The following is a 21,670-nucleotide window of genomic DNA, read 5'->3' on the forward strand; positions in this document are numbered from 1 at the left end:
TTTGTCAGAACAAACCTGTATGGAGAGATCTTGAGCGAAGGCCCCGGATGCTTGAGGTCCATACCGTTAAGGAAGAGGATGGGGAAGCATCGGATACAGGACAAGGGAGGGGAGGGGTAGGGGAAGATGAGGAAGAGGAGGGGGAGGTTTAATTGAGCTCTATGTTTTAATTTCTGTAATTAATAACCAATCTCAAAAGTTCCTCCCACACAAACCACTCATTGATGCGAGATGGTTTTATATCGAGAACGAACGGGAAACAGTAACTGGCACACTCACATTGTCGATATTTATCATCGTCTTTCGAACTTGTGACAAAAAAGAAACACCCAGAAAAAATGTCCACTCGCTCCGCTCGGCGATGCTGCCCGTCTCAAAGGAAGGATCCGAGCAGGACGGCAATGAAAAATAAAGAATGAAAGCTGCAATGCTGAGAGGATGGGGGCGTCCATTTAGGCAGAAGGTGCTCTGCACCTCAACCAAGGGGGGTGGGTGGTGAAAACCAACTAGCAGTACCAGTGTTCCAGTACAGCTGCGGAATAGTAAACTGGCTGCAAGCGAATATAAAAAAAACTACTAGATATCAAAACAAGGAAACTCCTCACGATCCACACTCCCAAGAATCAGTGCATCCCTAGAATGTACCTGCCACACGGGTTTTTCATCGATTATGGAGGTAACAACCAATCAATAACTAACTAACTAACTAACTAACTAACACACACACACACTCAGTTCCAAGGGCTCAACTCGTAGTTAATAATGACTCCAATAATAATCGATTGATTAATAAAATCAAACACGACAGTAAACTCATTATTGTATTGAAGTTTTAAAATGATTCAAGAACTAGAACAACGAGAACTGGCGCTTCTTGAATGAATTTTACTTGTTAACAGCGAAACTCGTCCATTAATAACGAATCTGCTCTGAGGAATAAAAATGTCTGTTCGAGCTCCGATTACAACGAATCACCGGCTGAAAAGATCGACACGATCTTGCACGAGGGAACCCGATCAGGAGATCGACACGATCTTGTACGAGGGAACCGGATCAGGACATCGACACGATCTTGTACGAGGGAACCCGATCAGGACATCGACACGATCTTGTACGAGGGAACCCGATCAGGACATCGACACGACCTTGTACGAGGGAACCAGATCCGTACATGGTTTGATTCCCACATAAACTATTACCGTACATAGTGCACAGCACGGGCCCCGCACGGGAACAAGAACGTCACGTACCGGGTCCGAACTCCTTATCCGCGGCATATTCTCCCGGACCGAGCAGGTTCCTCCCATCGGAGACCCTCGTGGATCCCGGAGGGTTCACCTTGTGTTCCTCACCGGAAAGATCTCCGTTCATCAGACACAGCTCGGTGTTTGTAACTTCGGGACAATTCATTCTGGTACAACAGAACTGAGGGACAACGAAACAGGGAAGCACGTGTTCTGCTTCCACAGTTTCCACTTCTTCTTCTTCTTCTTTTTTAACTCTAACGGCGTTTTCATCGTTTCTCGGATCTCCGCAGACCACGCCCCAAATGTAATCTGGACGCCTCGTGACGAAGTTCGTTCCCGAGATATTTAAACAAGTTTAACAACGACCTTGCGGTTCCTGTCCTCGCACTGTACAAGTTTAAAAGTTGGACATTCGGACCATTTCGTCCTGTTTCATATCAGTAAGAGTTTCCAAAGAGGTTCCGCCATGTTTTCTTGTTTATGTGAATCCCAGATGTCACGTGATTAGGAGGAACCCAGGTTCAAATCCCGTGTACCACATGTGTCTATTATCTATGTCCTCCTGTCCTTGTAATTCGTGTAAATGTGCACGAATGTCTCCGAAACTTCTGCACACAATGGAAGTGTAATTAATTAATATATGGAGCACAGGTGGTGGGGGTTGGGGGTACAGGTGTAAAAAATATCGTCGATATTTCAATACGTAACAAGCACGGTACTCCGTGGAGAGCATACCTCCACCTGGCTGAACAGTTTACCTTTTGTATCCACTGATCGACCGGATCTGGATTCGGACCTGAACCAAAATCGAACAGAAGTAATCAATTTAATTACATTTTAAACAAAATACATCGCTGGATCCATTTTTGGAAGCATTCTGTTGTCCGATTATGACGTCACAACCGTGTACATGGTGACGCGGCTAGCTGGATTCCCGGTGTCCCCCTTCACTCCCCTTGTCATTAGTAGTACTGCAATATGAGTAGGGGAGACCAGGGCTATGTGTTACAGGGGTAATTTGTTACATCAGCGAGATCAGCCCGGAGTGTTTACACCAAGTCACATCAAATACTCCGGAACCACGTGGGGTCATTCATTACATTCTAAGTCCATAATCAAGTTTTATTTCCTAAATTAACATAATAAATGTGTCTTACTGCAAAGATCAATGTGTCAATATCGTTCAGACGTTCCAGAAAAGGAGAATGAGAATCACATTATAATCGAGCAAACATACATGGTTTATGTTTGTTTGTATATTTGTGACCAAAACGTCTTCTTCTTCTTCTTCAAATTAAAATAACACCCCAAAACACCATCCATGAACTCTTAATTACGTACTGTTGGAATATACCTTTTGACCCTTTAAACTGATGAGACCCCCAGCCCTTTGACTTTTACGACCCTTTAAGTCCCCCAAGACCCCGAAAGAATCAAAATCTATCTATAATTCCAGTAATCTCTGTGTGTCTGTGTGTGTGTGTGTGTGTGTTTGTCTGTGACCGCTGTTTCTCGACAACCACGGGTCCGATCTAATTGAAACTTGCCAGATATATTGCTGGGGACCTGAGGATGTGCCTTTTCAAGGTTTCATATTAATCGGAGAAGTAGTTACCGAGCTATGTCCAAAAAACGATTCAACCAATCAGAGAGCAGCGAGCTATCACGTGTGCCGAACGTGGCGAACAGACTCTGCCTCGGACGGCACATTTGAGAGCGTATTCATTTATTTCACGTTGGCAAACTATGTTGGCGCTATGTTGGCGTTAAACTATGTTTTAAAACTAATTTGCGATTCATCGTAACTGCGATATGCGACCTTCCGGACAGTCAAATGAGGACGTCACTTCCGGACTTACGGATAGTCATAGTGACGACGTACTGATGCTGAACGTGGCGAGCAGACGCTGTAAGGTACGATCGATTGTAGTACACGTTTATAATAACTCTGCCGATACAGGCCCGATTAACTGCAGCGCCATCCGAGCTGCGGCGTCGGGACGATACATTCATTGTACGGTCACATCACGCACTTACGGGCACGCCCATGGGCCCATGGGCACGCCCATGCATGCATGGGCGAAGACATTTTTTTTTTTTTTTTTTGGCAAGGAACGGGCACCCACGTACGGGCACGTCCTAGTACCCTCAAAGACAGCAAAGCCCCAAAATACCCCGAAAACCCAATAACCCCAAAAAGATCCCAAGGATCCAAAAGACTCCGAAGATCCAAAAGACCCCAAACAACAAAAATACCCCAAAGAGCCTTAAAGACCCAGAAGGCCCAAAAGACCCTTAAGACGCCCAACACCCAAACACTGTGAAGTCCAAAAAGACCCAAAATACTGCAAAGACCGAAAAGACCCTGAAGTCTCTAAAGACCCCGAAGATGCAGAAGACCCTTAAAGGCCCAACTTACCCTGAAGACCCAAAGGCCCCAAAATACCACAAATGCCAAAAAGACCCCGACACCTTTTGAGATCCATAACACCCCGAAGACCCAAAATACCCTTAAATGCCCAGAGGATCCACAAAACCCTGAAGACCCAAATGTCCCCAAAGATGGATAAGGCATCAGTCTCCCAAGCTGGGGATTGTGGGTACAAATCCCATCTGGCTTGAATATTTTTTCCCCTTTCTTTTTAAAGTCTTTTATATCGTCTTGAATAATGAGAAAATAAACATCTACAATGAGCAAATGCATTTTGTTCGCATTTAAAACGTAATTATTCTTAAACCTGAATTTCAGCATCATTATTATGAGTATAGCACCACATCAAATTGCTAATTGTATGGAAATCAAGAGAGGCGCAAAGCGCCCCTTCCTTTTTTAGGGACAGTTTCTCTCTGTGCAACTTTAACATGAGGACTGAAAATTAGTTTCTCGGCTTCCACTGGTATATTGTATCAATAAATATACACATATACACATTTATACCACTTTAAAATATTTTTTAAATAAATACAAATTCTAACATGCTGGCGTAATGGCCTAATGGATAAAGCATCAGACTCCTAAGTGGGGGATTGTGGGTTCGAATCACGTCTGGCTTGAATTTTTTTTTTTCCCTTACTTTTTCAAGTCTTTTATCTCATCTTGAATAAAGTCTTCTATGATGAACAAATGCATTTTGTTCGTATTTAAAATGTATCTTGTGAAAAATCCCAGGGGCAAAGAAAAGGCCCCTTTTGTATGGTATGTGCCATGTGGTAAAGTAGAGAAAAGAAGGGACATTCCATAGCTTATGCATTATAGAAAATGTCGAACAATAGACAAGAAGGGGAATGCAAAAAATCTCGTGTGCATGCTGGACTACCCTTGTGTTCTGAGGAGGAACCAAGTAATGCTCCAGAAAAGTTCATAGAAAGGGGTGACATCTGGCAAAAAAAATACATTTACTTCTTCATGCAGGTGTATGAATCAAATAAAAATTTTACAAACACGAATGCACATGATTACAGTTTTATTTAAAATGCTTACAAATAATAGAACAGCAAGTACTGTTTCCAATATTTATTGAAGATACGGTACAGTACAGCAAGATGGAACATTTGATGATGAATGATGAATGATGAATGATGATTATTATTTAAAATCTCGTGAACTCGATGAACTCCTCTGAAGAGGACACAGGTGAGGGTGCTGAGGAGTCGTGCAACAAAGGAGATGCAGGTGAGGGTGCCGATGGTGTTGAGGTGAAGGGGCCGGAGCGCAAAAAAAATGGGTGATTGTGAGCTGTTTTGCTCAGTGCTGCAGATTTCTGTGCACCTCTTTGTATGGTAGCAGAACATCATCCAAACGACTCTTGAACCGGAGGTAACGCTCTATCATTGGGTCGGCATCTTTCAACCTGTTAGCGACTGAATTCATATCCTGCAGAACATCAGTGAAGAACTTGAGGGTCAGGTTGGGCAGAGCCACCTCTTCCTCCTCTTCAATGACCTCCCCCTCCTCCCCCTCCTCCTCCTCCTACAACTGCCCCTCCTCAGAAACCTTAATTATGGCCTACAAACTCCTCAATCATCTCTTTACCAAACATGCGAGATGATGATCTCCTCCAATTCCTCAGGATGCATGTTGTCAAAGTCGTCGCCTCCCATCTCCCATGCCAATCCTGCAATTGTCCACCTCTCTTCCATGGTGTTGGGAAAGCCTCTGAAGTCATTGACTGACTGTGGCCATAGATTGTGCCAGCAAGCATTGATGGTGGAGGCTTTGACGTCATCCAGAGAGTCCTTGGTGGTGCTGATACAGTGCACGATGTTGAAGTCCTTCTAACATTTCCTGACGCCAAGTTCAGGGGGTGAGTTCAATAGCATCCAAGATGCGATGGAAGGTGCGGCAGGTTTAATATGTTTTCAACGTTGAAATCCCACTTTGGTTGCATTCGCGAGGGGTTGTTAGGTGGCAGGAAAAAGACCTGAACATTGGCATGGGACACCTTCAGCATCTCTGGGTGGTCAGGAGCATGTGTCTGCCTGGTACATGTCCACTTGAGAGACAAAACAGTTGTGGAATCAATCCATAAAGATGCACGCTGTTAACGATGCTGTTGACAGAAAGAAGAGAGGTCGACAAGGAAGAGTTTGCTTGTTTTTGCCCACGAGAGGATGTGGAATTATGGAATGACACATCATAAACGGCTTAATCCTGCAGTCCACTTTGGCATTGGAGCAAAGGAGAAGAGATATCCGGTCCCTGGCAGGCCTGAATCCCATGCTGTCCTCTCACTTTGAGATGAGCTTCCTCATGGTCCGCTGAAGCACACTCGCCTGCGAGCTTTACATTGCAGAGACCGTAGCACGGCATAAGTGGGCAAACCATCCGCTACCGACATGAGTTTTTTCATACTGAAAAAAACGTGACTTGTACTTTCTCTTTCTACTCCACAAAACCTCCATTTGTCAAATTTGCTCAATCACGCAATTTTCTTAAAGGCACAAGTGTAGTGTCCTTGGTCTTGGGCATTTATGATTACTCGTTCTCCATCCCAATTAATTTGACCTTGTAGCCATACCAAGGAACCTTCCTCTCTTCTTTCTGTCAAGCTCTTTTTTTATTTTACTTCTCTTTTGTCATTCTCCCATTTGGCAGAGTATCTGCTGATATTATTTTTGTCCTTGTTCATTGTTTATTTTTTATTTTTTTTGCAATCATTAGAGCGGCATTTGTTTCTGCTTTGTTTTGCTGTGCAGTGTCTGTCATTTGCACCTGCTTTTGGAAGTTTGTTGCTGAATGGATTAAGGATACCTTTTCTGGTTTGATGTTTTTGTTTTCTTACTCATGTACAAATCACATTTAATAGTCTGTTGAGCTTTTCACATACACCGCTAGTCCTACACACGATGTTCTATGCACTTGATTAAGCTCCATCAGACCACCTCCTCCTCGTCTTGGCAAGTAAAACGTCGTATTGCATTGGTTTTTGTATAATAGCTTACAAATCGTTAGATGTGAACTTGTTTTGGAGTCCGAGTTGTGCTCTCCGATTGTGGCCAGTTTATAATCGCACAGCTATGATGGAATACCGATACAGCAAATTGGTTTATAGCTTTGATTTTGTTCATTTGAGAGAGGGATGACTTCAGAACTAGTGTTATTCTGCATAGGTTATTTTATGCATGTTTTTTGGGTTGAACTTGGGTACGTTCTTATATTTCAAAATATTTTTGGGATGCTTCATTTTCTAGTTCCTGTAATGTTGTCCTTTCATCGATTAATATATTGTGTGTTCTTTTTGTTTTACTACATAAAAATGTGCATTTGGCGCATTTTTCAAGACCAAATTCCATTTGAATGTCCTCCGAGTAACGCTTTACTTATTTCAGTTGATCTGCCAATTTGTTATCATTCGGTGAAAACAGTTTTAGATCATCCATGTGCAGTAGATGTGTCACCCCTTTAGGTTATTTGGTCATTTTTCTTTTGGACATGAGATTATATTCGTGTCCTTGTTCATTGATGAGGTTACTCAGTGGGTCCAGAGCCATTCAAAGCAGGAGGGGGTGGGGGGCAGGCTGTAAGATACCATGCAAGATCTCTACTCTGTGTACTCTGTGATGTTGAGAAAAATATGATGAAGAAGCAAATGCCTTGCTGCGTACAAACACATTTAGGGCTTCTCTGATGTGTGTATTCTTTGATGATCCCTTAAATCTGATGGTCGAGTAAAGGCTTTAGAACACACAGAATACTTGTGTGGGTTCTCTCTCGCATGTATTATTTGATGATCCCTTAAATGTGTTGATCGAATAAAGGCTTTTGGACACAAAGAACACTTGTGTGGCTTCTCTCCCGTGTGCTGTCTTTGATGAATGTGTAAAGTTGATGATTGAATAAAGGCTTTAAGACACACAGAACACTTGTGTAGGTTCTCTCCTGTGTGTATTCTTTGATGCATGCGTAAAACTGTTGATCGAGTGAAGGCTTTAGGACACAAAGAACACTTGTGCGGCTTCTCTCCCGTGTGCAGTCTTTGATGAACGTATAAATCTGATGATCGAGTAAAGGCTTTCGGACACAAATAACACTTGTGAGGCTTCTCACCTGTGTGTCTTCTTTGATGAACGTGTAAATCTGATGATCGAGTAAAAGCTTTCGGACACAAAGAACACTTGTGAGGCTTCTCACCTGTGTGTGTTCTCTGATGATCCCTAAAATCGGATGGTCGATTATAGGCTTTAGGACACAAATAACACTTGTGAGGCTTAACTCCCTTGTGCTGTCTTTGATGAATTTGTAAATTTGATGATTGAGTAAAGGCATTATGACACAAAGAACACTTTTGTGGTTTCCGACTTCCTTGTATATTCTTGAGGGTCTCTGTACAGCACTTACGAGACATGCTGCGAAATGTGGCAGTATCTTGAGTAACTGTTTGTGTCATGTGACAATTGAAAACTTGCGCGTTGACCAACTGGGAACAGTTGGACCAAGAATCCAGTTTCATTTGTTTCTCTGTAAAGACAAGTCACAAAACGCAATAATTCACAGAAATTTGCCCATATTCGATTCGTATTTTTCAAGTTAATTTGAACATTGTCTTTATTTAAACATCTGTTTGGGAGAGAGAGGGTCCAGTTAGGATTCAAAAAAGGAAGAATTTTGGAACTGGCCAAATGAATGAAACAATTACTGAGGACACACAAACTACCTTCACAAAGGTTGTGGATCTGGGGTGAATTAACGGGGGTAGAAAAGATGAAGTTTTTGGATGGTGGAAGATAAGAGATGGTGTTGAACAGCTGTTTTAAATACCTGGAGGGAGGAGAGGGATTGAAGAGAGTGTGTGAGTTTGTTCCAGAGGCAGAAGAAAAGAGGAATGAAAGAGTGAAGGTGAGCAGAGAGCCTAGATTTTGGCAGTTTAACCAGAAGAGGGTTGCTGGCAGATCTTGTGTGTCCTGCAGGAATATTTGAGGGACAGAGCACAGACAGAACAGGGGGAGCATGGTCGGAGAGGAGTTGGTAGAAGACAGAAAGACCACCGACCTGCCTGCGGTCAGAGAAAGGCCCTCAGAATTAGCTTCATCGCGGGAGATTCCAATGATTCTGAATGCTTTGGTTTCAACCACGTGAAGCCGAGCTAGGTGTGAGGCAGGAGCACCAGCCCAGAGGTGAGAGCAGTATTCTATTGAGCTGTGGATGAAAGCTTTGTATGTGGTGAGGATCTCAGAAGTGCCCAGAAAGAACTTCGCACGATGGAGGATGCCCAGTCGGCGACTGGCTTTGGAGGCGAGCATGGAAATGTGGTTTTCCCAGGAAAGATCATAATTTTCTATTGTTTGGCATTTTCTGCAAGCTATGGAATGTCCTTTCTTTTCTATACTTTGCCACATGGCACATACCCTTGTATAAAAGGGCCTTTTCTATGCCCCTGGCATTTTACCCAAGAATATGTTTTTCCTTCTCATTCTTCTTTGTTATTCTAGCAACATAAACCCCATAATCAAGTGAGTTCAGCGAATCAATATATGCTTTATCATCTTCACTTTGTGTGTTCAAAGGTTCATCATAATAACCTGAAACACGATTCATGGCTGAAATGTAATATCCATCTTTTGTGATAAGAACATTAATCTGGGGGTTAATTTAACAGTTGGTCGAGCAGAACCTAAGAATATCAATTCATTGTTATGTATTGTTATGTCTGGGGGTAAAGCAATATCTAAAGCCAGGTAGATCTGTATAGGTAGGTATTCGACTGTCACGATAGGGAATCTACCTTCTAATAAGTTCTGTGTGTTTAGGCGGTTTGTCGGTTAAGAAGTATACCTGTGGACATACCAGGATGTTCGAGTGTTAGATAGAGTAGGGATTAAAGATAACAGCCCCTGTGTGTCAAACCTGGTAGCCAAACCTTTGTCCCTTATGGCAATGCACACCAACATAGACATTTAGTTAGGTCCCTAGCGCAACGTTAAACAATTCCCTTCCCTGACAAGACTTTGGAAGAAAACAGGCAAAAGGAAACCAGGCCAGGACACTGCCGATGATGGCCGCCGCCAACTACACCTCCGGCAGGCCGAGGAACATGGAGTAGCACGTGCTATGACCACGCTACATGCCACAAGCTATCACCATGCTACGGTCCTGTGATTGGTCAGCGCGCCAGGCGCGAACCTCCAGCCACCGAGTGCGAGAGGCGCGAAGCTGGAAGGTTCGGTGGAAGTCGCTGGTTGGTAGCGCGCCAAGGCTGATGTCACCGGCAAGGTTATATCAGCGCGCCGAACGACATTTTAGAGAGAGCACATCCGGTTCTTGTTTGCTCAGCCCTTCCTCTTGGACATCCAGCACTTCGTCTTGCGCAGCACGCTCTCTTCGTCTTGGCAGACCGATCGTGACTGGAGATCGACCTTGTGTGGAGATCGCTGACGGTGCTTTGGGCCGTGTGGTGCTTTTGAGGCATTGGACGCATGGTGCTCGGTGCTTTGGAGCTTGGTGCACGGACCTCGTGAGCGGCGAGAGGCTTGGAGCGGGGCCTGGTGGCACGCAAGCGGGGCCGTGTTACACTGCAAGACGACGAGACCAGATAAGGCCGCACGCCACGCACACCACATAACGAACGTGTTATTTTCGTGATTCAGTCCCCTATTTGTGTTTGAGGTGTGGTGTGTGGGATCCCAATTTAGGAATTTTAGTTAATATAGTGTTTCCCTGTCCTGTCCTTTTATTTAATAAACCCTTGTATTATTTTCCCCTTCCATTCAAAAGCTTGTGCCCGTGTCGAGTTAATTTCCTTGCAGGATCGAAGCTGCAGTCGGCGCGCTCCAGGTAAGCTTTTACCGCAGCTCCCACTTTCCTTCTTCCTCCCGCGTGACCATAGCAAAATCCGTATTGGCCGTCACCTCAATTAATGCCGTTGTCGGTCCATCCGCGAGCCTCTGGTATTAACGACAGCATTAATACCTTTTCTTTGACAAGATAGAACATTGCTGGTTCTTCTGTTGGAATGAGACCCGCTATGCTTTTTGAATCCGCCGAATATTCATCGTTTTGAAGAACCTTCACAATATAATCAGGAGGTTGATTTACCTTTTCCAGTTGTAATAATCCCTCATCATCATATTCTAATTCACCTGATACTCCTTAAACCCTCTTGCTCTTTATTGTGCGTTCATTTTCTGTATTTATTTATTGAAAAATACCATTTAATATTTCATCTTGTTTCACAATCATATATTTATATTTTCCAGTCATATGTTCCATATACAGTAAAACTTCCTCCAAAGCGGCTTCCTCGAACGCGGTTTCCAATTTACGCGCTGAATTAAATGCATCAAAACCTCCCCAACGCGAGGGTGTGTTTCTCATTTACGCGATCGTGGCTGGTGTCTTCCCAAAGATTTAGATTATTCTTATTCCTTGTTACTGTACTGTACTTTACTTAACCCTTGTACACACAAGGCAGGTGTTATTAGGCTGAATACAAGGCTAAAACGACCCCCCTTGTGTGGACAAGGGTTAATTAACATTTAATTTATACATACGATGATACGAGTCGCCATCTGCCATCATCGGCAATCGCAGTTTGATTTTATATTCTGGATTAATTGCGACAAAAACGGCCGGCGTTTCCCCAAATATTTTATTCTTTTTCCTTAATCCTTATTACCTTGCTTAATTACTATTTAATTTATATACACGCGCGACATGAGCTTCCACCTGTCACCATCTCCAAACCTGCCACCATCAATTGAGCTTACGTCGATCATTATGGCTCCCACCCAGATCATTATGATCATTATGGCTCCCATCGTCGATCATCATCACCCAAACCTCCAACAACCACCTCACAATAAGGTGAGTTATTTTGCAATAATACAGTACTATTATGATACTAACACTTATTTTATTGTATATTTAATAATGCTGCACCATTCCATACAAAGAAACATGTAAAAAAAAAAAAGCAAGAATGTCTGTTTTAGGGTCACTTTTTTGGGAGCCTGGAACATATCCCCAATTTCCCCATACCTTTTCATGATTCCTCAAACACGAGGTTATCCCAGAACGTATCCCCCGCGTTGGAGGAAGTTTTACTGTACTCCTCAAATTCCTTTTTCCTACATAACGTAGAACAATTGTCTCTCGAAAAATTATTTATATCTATTGAATTTAACTTGAATAAAATTAATGTATTGGCATCGTTTCTTATTGAGCAACGGGGAAGTTGAAAGAATGATTGACTGAGATAAATACAATTACAAGAAGAATGCCGCCCCCTTGTATAGTAACTATCCATAACCGTTTAGTTTCTCTCATTAACACAATCAAAGATAACGAGGTTCTTTTTTTATTTATCTAAATCTTGGGGCGAAGGTATATCATCTGTATTATCGCTGAGAATACAAGTTATGGGTTTTGATTTCCTTTTACATTTCTGTGTTTCACAAAATAGTTGTATCATATCTTTCATGTTATAATCATTTAGTTTGTTTTGATGTTTGAATAAACCGATTAATATCTTCTTTTTGAAGGCCGGCATTAAAACTTTGTGATAGTCGTTGATACTCGGGTTGAAAACTTGACATTGTGAAAATTATTAAATTATCATAATCTAAAAATGTAGGACTAAGGAGCATCTTTAAAAGCAAACGGGTTTTCCCACATCTGCTTGAACCAACTATTAAACAACCTAATGAATTTGGAAGATTTTTATGGTTGTTAAATTTTATCTTATTTTCCCAAACGGGTAAAAAAAAAAAAATCATTCATTTATATATTTGGAAAATAAGTCATTAAATTTTTTACAGGCTTTTTTAGAAACTTTTATCCCGAGTTTAGGTTTAATTTCAAGATAATCCATTATTTTATTGATGTAATATCTTGTGTTGATATTTCCCTGAAAATGACAATCGTGAATAATAAATCAATCCTTGAAACTTTACCCTAATTTTATCAATCTCTTCCGTTGTAAGAAAATGAGCATCCTCAACATCATAAACACCAATAGCAGTGTGAAAGTCTTCTTTAAATAAATGCTTGACATCTTCAGAAAAATAAATATTCATTTCTCTTATTAATCTTGGAAAGGAACTCATTTTTGGTGTAATTTTGAGACATTTATGTTCCTTTTTATATATATATTTTTTTATCATAAATTAGAAGATAATCACAGAATATACATTGTTGATGACCTTTTGACTCCTACCCTATCACAAGCCAGACAATTCTCCAATTTATCGTGGGGAGTATCGGGGAATTCAAGAGGTTCAACATCTGGTATATCGTTTAGATTCATCATATTTATATAGTACGTTTTAACTTCAAATAAAATACATCTCCACTGTAATCAGTGCTTTCATAATCATCATCGATAGAACTACTTTCATAACTATCGTTTGCACACAAACTCTCAGCATCATAGCTGTCTTCTGTTCCAATAGAGATACTATCATTACTATCGTAATACCCAAAATTTTCAACTGAATAACGACTCATTTATTAAGGGGGAAAAAACATCTTGAAAAACTCAAATCAAAGTTAAAATTAACCTCCAACCAATAATTTAATTTCAAGAAGAAAATTTTATTTCAAACGAAAAAGTATCTATAAATTACCATGAGATTTTCATCAAATTGTGTTATTTGAAGTAAAGTTTTACTGCATAAATATGGTGATTACAAAGTATTGCGACGTTTGTAATCGTGAATATAAATATTATAACAAACACCTTCAAACCCACAAACACATATTCAATCTTTTTCAACAAATATCTCCACTTGAATAGGAAACAAAACATCATGCTGTTTGCTCTAAGGATGAACTAAAAGTCAGTTATAAGAAGAATGAAGAGGAGATACTTGGATACTCTATTAGAAATAGTGATTGAGCTTTCAGAGAACATAAAAAAATGAGGATTTTTCAATTAAAAAAACCAGCACCTTCATCAATAGTTAAGAGCATTGAGATGGTTAAACCTGCTATTGAAACACTTGTAAAAGATACACTAACTGAGACGAAAACACAAGTTCTCTATGGGAGTAAACTTATCATTGACAAGAAATGATGAGGAAATATGTGAACCATAAATGAGAACAAAAACTCTCACTTTATCACATAAAGTGAGAGTTTTCTTGAGAGTTTTCCAAGATTTCTTGTCATCTGGTATTTATAATCAACTTGAAAAACAGGAACAGGATATTGATAGTACTGTTGTAGGTAGTGGATTCAATATTGGAGAAGTTTTTTATTTGGATATACACATTCTTAAGTCATCTCCTCTTGAAGCATCTTCTTACATTGATTTACCGAGAGAGATAAAACTTGAAAAGGCAATTGTTAATATTCAGAATAATGATAACAAATGTTTTATTTGGTCTGTTCTTGCTCATCTACATCTACCAAAATGGAAACCTGAAAGGGTTGGACATTATAAGAAATGTGAGAATACGTTAAATGTTGAAGACTTTAAATTTCCAATGTCATTAACAGATATTCATAAATTTGAGAAAATGAATAATCTATCTGTTTTATGTATATGGATTCACAGATACAAACGAAGCTCAGATATGAAAATTTTCAAATAACGATAAAAATGATTAAACACATTGACCTTCTGTGTTATAGTTCGGAAGAAAATTCAAATTATGCTTACATAATTTTTTTTATCAAGATTGACCACATCTCAAGTCGTTACGAGAACTAATAAAACATTCTCGTCAGCGATGTCTCAACTTCTTTCATACGAAAGAACGATTAAACAAACATTCAAAATATTGTAGTAATCATAAATTAACCTAATCAATATGCCAAAAGTAGGTTCAAACATATCATTCAAAGATTTCAACAAATCTCGAAAATATCCATTTGTGATATATGCTGATTTTGAAAGTATCCTTGAAAAGATAGATACTGCTTCTCCAAATCCAGATCAATCATACATAAATAAATATATATAAAAAACATACTCCTTATGGTTTCTATTATTATATCAAATCATCGGTTGGTGACTAACACAAGTTAGAACTTTATGGAGGGGAAGATGCCTCAGAGGAGTTTGTAAAACGACTGGAAAAAGACTGTGTTAGATTATCTAAGATAATGGGAAAACGTATAAGCCAATGTCCTTAACAAAATAAGAGAAAAGGAAATTTAGGAAAAATAATATCTGTCATATTTTGTGATAAGAAAATTAGTGAAGGTCCATAGGTCGGAGACCATTGTCATCTCCCTGGTAAATATAGAGGTCCGGCTAATCAAAGTTGTAATCTCGATTTTAAACTTCCCTCTTTCATTCCAGTCTTTCTTCACAACAATGCTCTTTGACACACATCTATTTATAAAATAATTGAGTAAAACCAGTGGAGACATTTCAGCCATTCCTAACACAAACCAAAAATACATTTCATTCACAAAAACAATTCATACATCTCCAATAACATATCAGATTTCTTGACAGATTAAAATTCATGTCAAGTCCATTATCTGACTTGGTAACAAATATTTAAAACTTTCAAATCTTAAATCATATTTTTCAATTCAAGAAGAGAAAGAACTCCTATCACAAAAGGGGATATATTCTCATGATTCTATGGATTCATTTGAGAGGTTTAAAGGAACACAACTTTCCTCCAAAGAGAATTTCTTTCATGAGTTAAATAAAAGTCAAACAACTGATAAAGTTTATACACAAGCACAAAAATGTTTAGAGGAAGTTTAATACAATGAACCTCGGGGAAAATTTCGATTTGTATCTTAAAACTGATGTTCTTTTATTGGCTGATGTATTTGACACTTCTAGAACCGACTGTCATAATAAAAATTCCGATGGTTTGGACCCCGCTCATTTTTACACAGATATTGATATGCTTTTGATGATAGAGAAGGCAAAAAGAGGAGGAATATCTCAAGTATGTTCAAAGAGATACGCGAAAGCAAACAACAAAATTAATATCTTCCTAATTATGATGGGACATAGTTCTTACTTGATGTATTATGATGCTATCAATTTGTATGGATGGGTTATGTCTCAAGCTTTACCCTATGGAAAACTTAAAAGAGTAAAAGAAAAGAATTATAAATTTTTTTTTTACAAGACATCGCTATATCTTCTCAAAAATAATTAGATAAAGCTAAAATTTCAGCTGCCGCTTCCGCTCCGGTCTGGAGAGGACGCTGGCGTTACTTGTTCGCCGCTTCTCCGACTGGGTCATTGTATATCGTCTGCTTTTCTGGTGGTCGTGGCGGATTTTTGGCCGTTGGGTCTGCCCTCTGCTCGGTCCCGGCTCTGCTTCTGGCTCCGCCTGCCCGGCTCTTCCACCGTTTCCTCAGGCCCGCTCCCGTTGTTTGTGGCCGTTGTTTGCGGCTGTGGCTGTTTGCCGCTGCGGTCTTGGTTTGCTTGATTAGCGGATGCGGGCGTTTGCCGCTGCGGCCTTTGCTGTCTTGATTAGTGGCTGCGGTCATTTGCCGCTGCGGCAAGGCCTACTCGTCCTCCTCAACCTTGGCCTCTTACTCGTCCCTTCACTCCTGCCTGGCATGGCTCGAAGGTACTCCGCCGCAAGGCTTCTTCTGCTCAATACTCACTCCACCCCATCATGCATCTCTGCAATCAAATCCCACGGACTCCTGCGACGACCCAGATACATTCATAGAGGCTCCGCTCATAAGTTTGTTGATTTACAAACAGGTCACTTCATTCCCGTACTCTGGTCGGCTCAGCGCACTCCCACTCATCGTCCCAGCGCACCTGGTCACAGCAACGCACACGATCGCACCTCCTGTCTGCAAACCCTGGCTAAATCACCTGAGTTCATCCCCACCGTACAAAGCAACATCAAGCTCACCCTGTTCAATACCCGGTCCCTCAACAACAAAAGCCTCATCCTGAACGACTACATTCTGGAAGATAAACTGGACTTTCTCTGTCTCACTGAAACCTGGCAACAACCTCTGGACTACTTCTCACTCAACCTCACTACACCCAATGGATATTCTTCCATCAATAAACCACGCTCGGAGGGCCGAGGTGGTGGAATTGCCGTAATTCACCAACAGGACATCAAGACCAGCCTCATCTCCATCTCATCTGCTCCATCATTTGAACACCTGGCTTTTAAACTCTCTGGTCACACACAGTCAGTCATGGCAGTCGTCTACCGCCCTCCCAAACCACACCCATCATTCCTGTCTGACTTCTACTTTCTGACCCAGCTCTGTTCCCTCTCCCCCTCAATCCTCCTCCTCGGTGATTTCAATATCCACATGGACTCCACCGACTCCACAATAACCACCGACTTCACTGATATACTCACCTGCTTTAACCTCACTCAACATGTCAACTTTCCTACCCATAACCGTGGGCACATTCTGGGCCTTGTCTGCTCTACTGGATTAATTTTGCACCATCTCTCTGGCTCCGACCTCACCCTCTCTGACCACTTAGCCATCACTATGACCATCAACATCCCCACCCCAGCACCAATGCATTATCGCACTATCAATTTCCGTAAGCTAAACGCTCTTTCACCTACCTCATTCTCATCCACCCTCTCTGAAAAAATGTCCACATCTCCCTTCGTTGACCTCCACACCCCTTCTGACCTCACTGACTACTACAACCACACTCTCTCCTCCTGCCTTGACCAGCTTGCGCCCATGAAAACCAAAACAGTTTCTTTCACCCATTCTGCTCCCTGGTTTAACCCTGAACTCCGCCTGATGAAAACTCGTGCTCGCCAACTTGAAAGACTCCGCAATAAAACAGGTCTCACAATTCACTCCCAAGCCTACAAGGACCACCGACAACACTACAAAGATGCCCTCTCCCACGCCCGCTCTGCCTACTACTCTCAAATTATCCACTCTAGCTCTGGAAACCCAAAAGCACTCTTCTCTACAATGAACAAACTCCTCAGCCCCCTGGACACCACCACCCAGTCATTCAGAGTAGACAACTGCATCTCCTTCCTTTCATTCTTCCAAAGCAAAATTGACAACATCTACAGCAGCTTAACCACCACCGCACCTGCTCCCCCTCAAACCACCTGCCCCCCCTTATCCTGCCAACCCCTGTCTCAGTTCTCCCCAGTCTCCCCTACTGACCTCTCTGAACTCCTCATAGGAATGAAAACTGCCACCTGCACTCTTGACCCCATCCCCTCCAGCTTTGTCAAGGCCTCCCTTCCTGCTCTCTCTCCACTTATCACTGCAACAATAAACTCCTCCCTGTCTACAGGCATCGTCCCACCATCCCTCAAAATTGCTGCTGTTACCCCCATTCTGAAAAAACCTGGACTCAACCCTGACACCCTAAACAACTTCAGATCCATCCCCAACCTACCCTTTCTGTCAAAAGTTTTGGAACGCGCTGTAGCCACTCAACTTAAACATCACCTCTCTGCCAATAACCTGTATGACACATTCCAATCTGGATTCCGCTCTAACCACAGAACTGAAACTGCTCTCCTCAAAATCACCAACGACCTTCTCCTCTCCTCTGACGCTGGAAACCTCAACATTCTCATCCTGCTTGACCTCAGCGCCGCCTTTGACACCATCAATCACACCATCCTGCTCACCCGACTTGAAACCACCTTTAACATTACCGGCACTGCCCTCTCTTGGATCAAATCATACCTCTCCGACAGACGCCAGTTCATCTCCATCAATAACTGCAAATCCCCCACTGCTCCCCTCCCCCAAGGTGTCCCCCAAGGTTCAGTTCTTGGCCCCCTCCTCTTCATCCTGTACCTGTCCCCCCTTGGTCACTTAATCCGCCGTCATGGTCTCCAATTCCACTGCTTCGCCGATGACATCCAGCTTTTCATCTCCACCAAGTCCATCTCCACCGCCACCCACTCTATCTTGACAAACTGCATCACTGAAATAAAATCCTGGCTTCAAATCAACTTCCTCAAACTTAACTATTATAAATCTGAAATAATCATCATTGGCCCAAAAACGCTCACCAAATCCACCCATAACTTTGCCCTCAACATCAACGGTTTCCCAGTATCCACCTCCCCTCACATCCGGAATCTTGGCATCATCTTTGACCAAACCCTCTCCTTCGACAAATACAATAAACAGATCACAAAGACAGCCTTCTTTCACCTGAAAAACATCGCCCGTCTCCGTCCATCCCTCTCCTCCACGGCTGCAGAAACCCTCATCCACGCCTTCATCACCTCCCGTCTGGACTACTGCAACAGCCTCCTCTTTGGTTCACCCTCAATAATCATCAATAAACTCCAATACATTCAGAACTCCGCTGCCCGTCTACTCACCCATTCCCGGACCGGTGACCACATCACCCCCATCCTTTACAAGCTTCACTGGCTCCCCATCCCCCAGAGAATCCAGTACAAAATCCTCCTCTTGACCTACAAAGCCCTCCATAACCTGGCCCCATCCTACCTGACTGACCTCCTCTCCAGACACACTCCCACCCACAACCTCCGCTCTGCTGGTACCAACCTCCTGACCTCCCCCCCCCCCCCCCCCATGCAGACCAAATTCAGATCCTGGGGGGACAGGGCCTTCTCCATCGCTGCTCCCACCCTCTGGAACTCACTACCTCACACCATCAGACTCCTCCTCACTCACCACATTCAAAACATCACTCAAGACCCACCTGTTCAACACTGCATTCAACATTTAACCCACAGCATTTAACCCCTGACTATCTCTTCTCCGTCTCCTTCTCCTTCCTTTTGCTTTGATTATTTACCTGTTGATTTTTTGTCTTTTTGCACTTGTTTTTTTGTACTCTGTCAAAGCGTCTTTGGGCTTCTTGAAAAGCGCTATATAAAATAAATGTATTATTATTATTATTATAAAGTTGGGTATTATTTTAAAATATCCAGAAGAACTCCACAACAAACACAACGACCTGCCCTATGCCCCTGATAAACAAAGTTCAAGAAAAGAATGGCTTTGCAGTTATCAACAATCATTTCTTACTACAGGCAAACCAAAAGAAAAATTACTTAATACATTATATAACAAGCATTCTGAGTATTGCGCTGCAATACATGTCCCCTACCAAAGTTCAAAGTGCCATAACTTTGTCAAAAATGATCGAATATGCAAATTAATGCACGGTTGATGCTGGTTTTCAAACTTGATCTGAGGTATGCTGAGACACGTGTGTCACGCCTCGCCTCGTTGATAAGCCCGCAAGGTCGCTCCGTGGAGCGGCCTGCACGTATTGCACTGTGTGAATTATATAAATTATTACCAACTCACGGTCTGAGGTACTAGCGATTCAAGAGATATCCATTTTTTTATGGCACATTGGAGAAGCCAATGCGACGTTTCTTCTTCCTCAGCTTGTCACAACTCTGTCAAATGCGATCGAGTTTAAAAAGTCAGAATTTGACCAAATCTGTTTTATTCGTTTGTTAATATACCTCAGCTATTGACAAATCTTAAATTAGAATTTTATTTGAGGTTAAAATGACCGCGACAGGTCGTGTGCAACGATGCTTTCAGTCTGTACATGTGATAAATAATTAAATCCGCACACTTGATGCCTCTTCTTCTTCACGCAATAACAACTTCTAGCTTCCAGACCGTACATCCAATCATCTTGAAATTTTGCACACTTGTTACTCTTCATGATTTCTACTATAGTATGAAGTTTCACGTCGATCAATAAAGCGATTCAAGAGATATACATTTGTTAAATATTTTCGTTTAATTAACGATATCTGCCAAACCACGTGACCTATCACAACTTCCAAAAGGAAATTTTAGTAGACTGGCATGTTGAACAGAGCTGTGAAGTTTCCCCTCGATTGGATCAAAAATGAGGGAGGGGCTGCGTTTTAAAGGTTCATGCTTAAAAACGTCATAACTCTGAAACCATGTGATGCATGACGTCATGCTCTCTGACTTTTTTGTTCTTCAAGGATATGCGATTCTGCCTGCAAAGTTTGGCCTCGATCTGTTCAGCCGTTGCAGAGAAAAATGGGTTTTCGTGTTTTCACGAAAAACAATATGGCGGCCGAACCACGTGACCTGTGACGTCATAATTACCATTAAAATATTGTACAGACCGAGTCCCTCCTATGGTGAAAATTTGATCTCAATCGGTCCTATTATTGCAGGGAAAATCTTTTTTAAAGGAAATTAAAAATTGAAATGGCACTGAGTGAAGGATCATCAGAATTATAAGAATTCCCAAAGTTCAAAGTGCCATAACTTTGTCAAAGATGATCGAAACGTCGTGAAGTTCGAACTTGACCTGTAACTTATCATGAGGAAACCACGTACCAAGTTTGAAATCATTAGCATTAAGAGTTTAGAAAAAAAGTCCGGAAAACTGTTCCTTGCGTGACGGACTGACGGACTGACAGACTGACAGACTGACGGACGGAGGGACGGCGTGCAAACCTATAGTCCCCTCCGGTGTACACCGGTAGGGGACCAATAAGAAGTTATAAATATCAATTACACACAGAAAGACGAACAAACAAGTCATGGCCTTTACAGACACTCAACAACCTTCATCGGTGACAGCGGTTTCCTTTAAGCATTATTAACTCCTTGTCACCAGGAGTATGCAATAGCATTGAGAGGTATTTTACAACAGCCGCATATGAATGCCCCACACATGACTCTCTCTGAGTGCTGCTGCTTTTAACAACTTTTAGAACTTAGGATTGAGGAGATTGAAGACCCGCAAATACTGCATCACCTGCAGCAGCTTCTCGGTGACCACACTGGTACACTGGACCAGTCAATCCTTCCTGAGTTGTCTTGCTAAGTTTATCAACACACATCCGCATGAGACTTGCAGCTAACGCAAATATCGCACAACCCACCACTGCAGATCCGGCTGATCATCTCATGGACAGACCGTGGCTAATGCAACACCTCCAGAAGAGCATGTCGTACAACTACAATCTGAAACAGTGGACCTTAAGAAACTCGCCCTGGAGCTCAATGCTGCGAAACACCAGTCATGCCCAGCATCGTG

The 21,670-nt window shown here is 41.9% G+C and overlaps 2 protein-coding genes across 3 annotated transcripts in view; one reads left to right on the plus strand and one right to left on the minus strand.

The window, feature by feature from the left end:
- Positions 1-21,670, plus strand: part of LOC144888196 (uncharacterized) — a 153,047-nt gene that overhangs the window by 89,799 nt on the left and 41,578 nt on the right. The window lies entirely within an intron of this gene.
- The window catches only part of LOC144892281 (uncharacterized), a 93,917-nt gene that overhangs the window by 60,481 nt on the left and 11,766 nt on the right, over positions 1-21,670 (minus strand). The window contains exon 4 of one of the 2 annotated variants that reach the window (XM_078778102.1): positions 16-50. In XM_078778102.1, coding sequence (XP_078634228.1) covers positions 16-50 — 35 coding nt within the window. Of the gene's footprint in view, positions 1-15; positions 51-1,250; positions 1,435-21,670 lie in introns of those variants that run through there. The other variant, XM_078778100.1, reaches the window with a different exon arrangement.

The sequence above is a fragment of the Myxine glutinosa genome, chromosome 5 (genome assembly GCF_964187855.1).
Source record: "Myxine glutinosa chromosome 5, kmMyxGlut1.1, whole genome shotgun sequence".
Classification (NCBI taxonomy): domain Eukaryota; kingdom Metazoa; phylum Chordata; class Myxini; order Myxiniformes; family Myxinidae; genus Myxine; species Myxine glutinosa.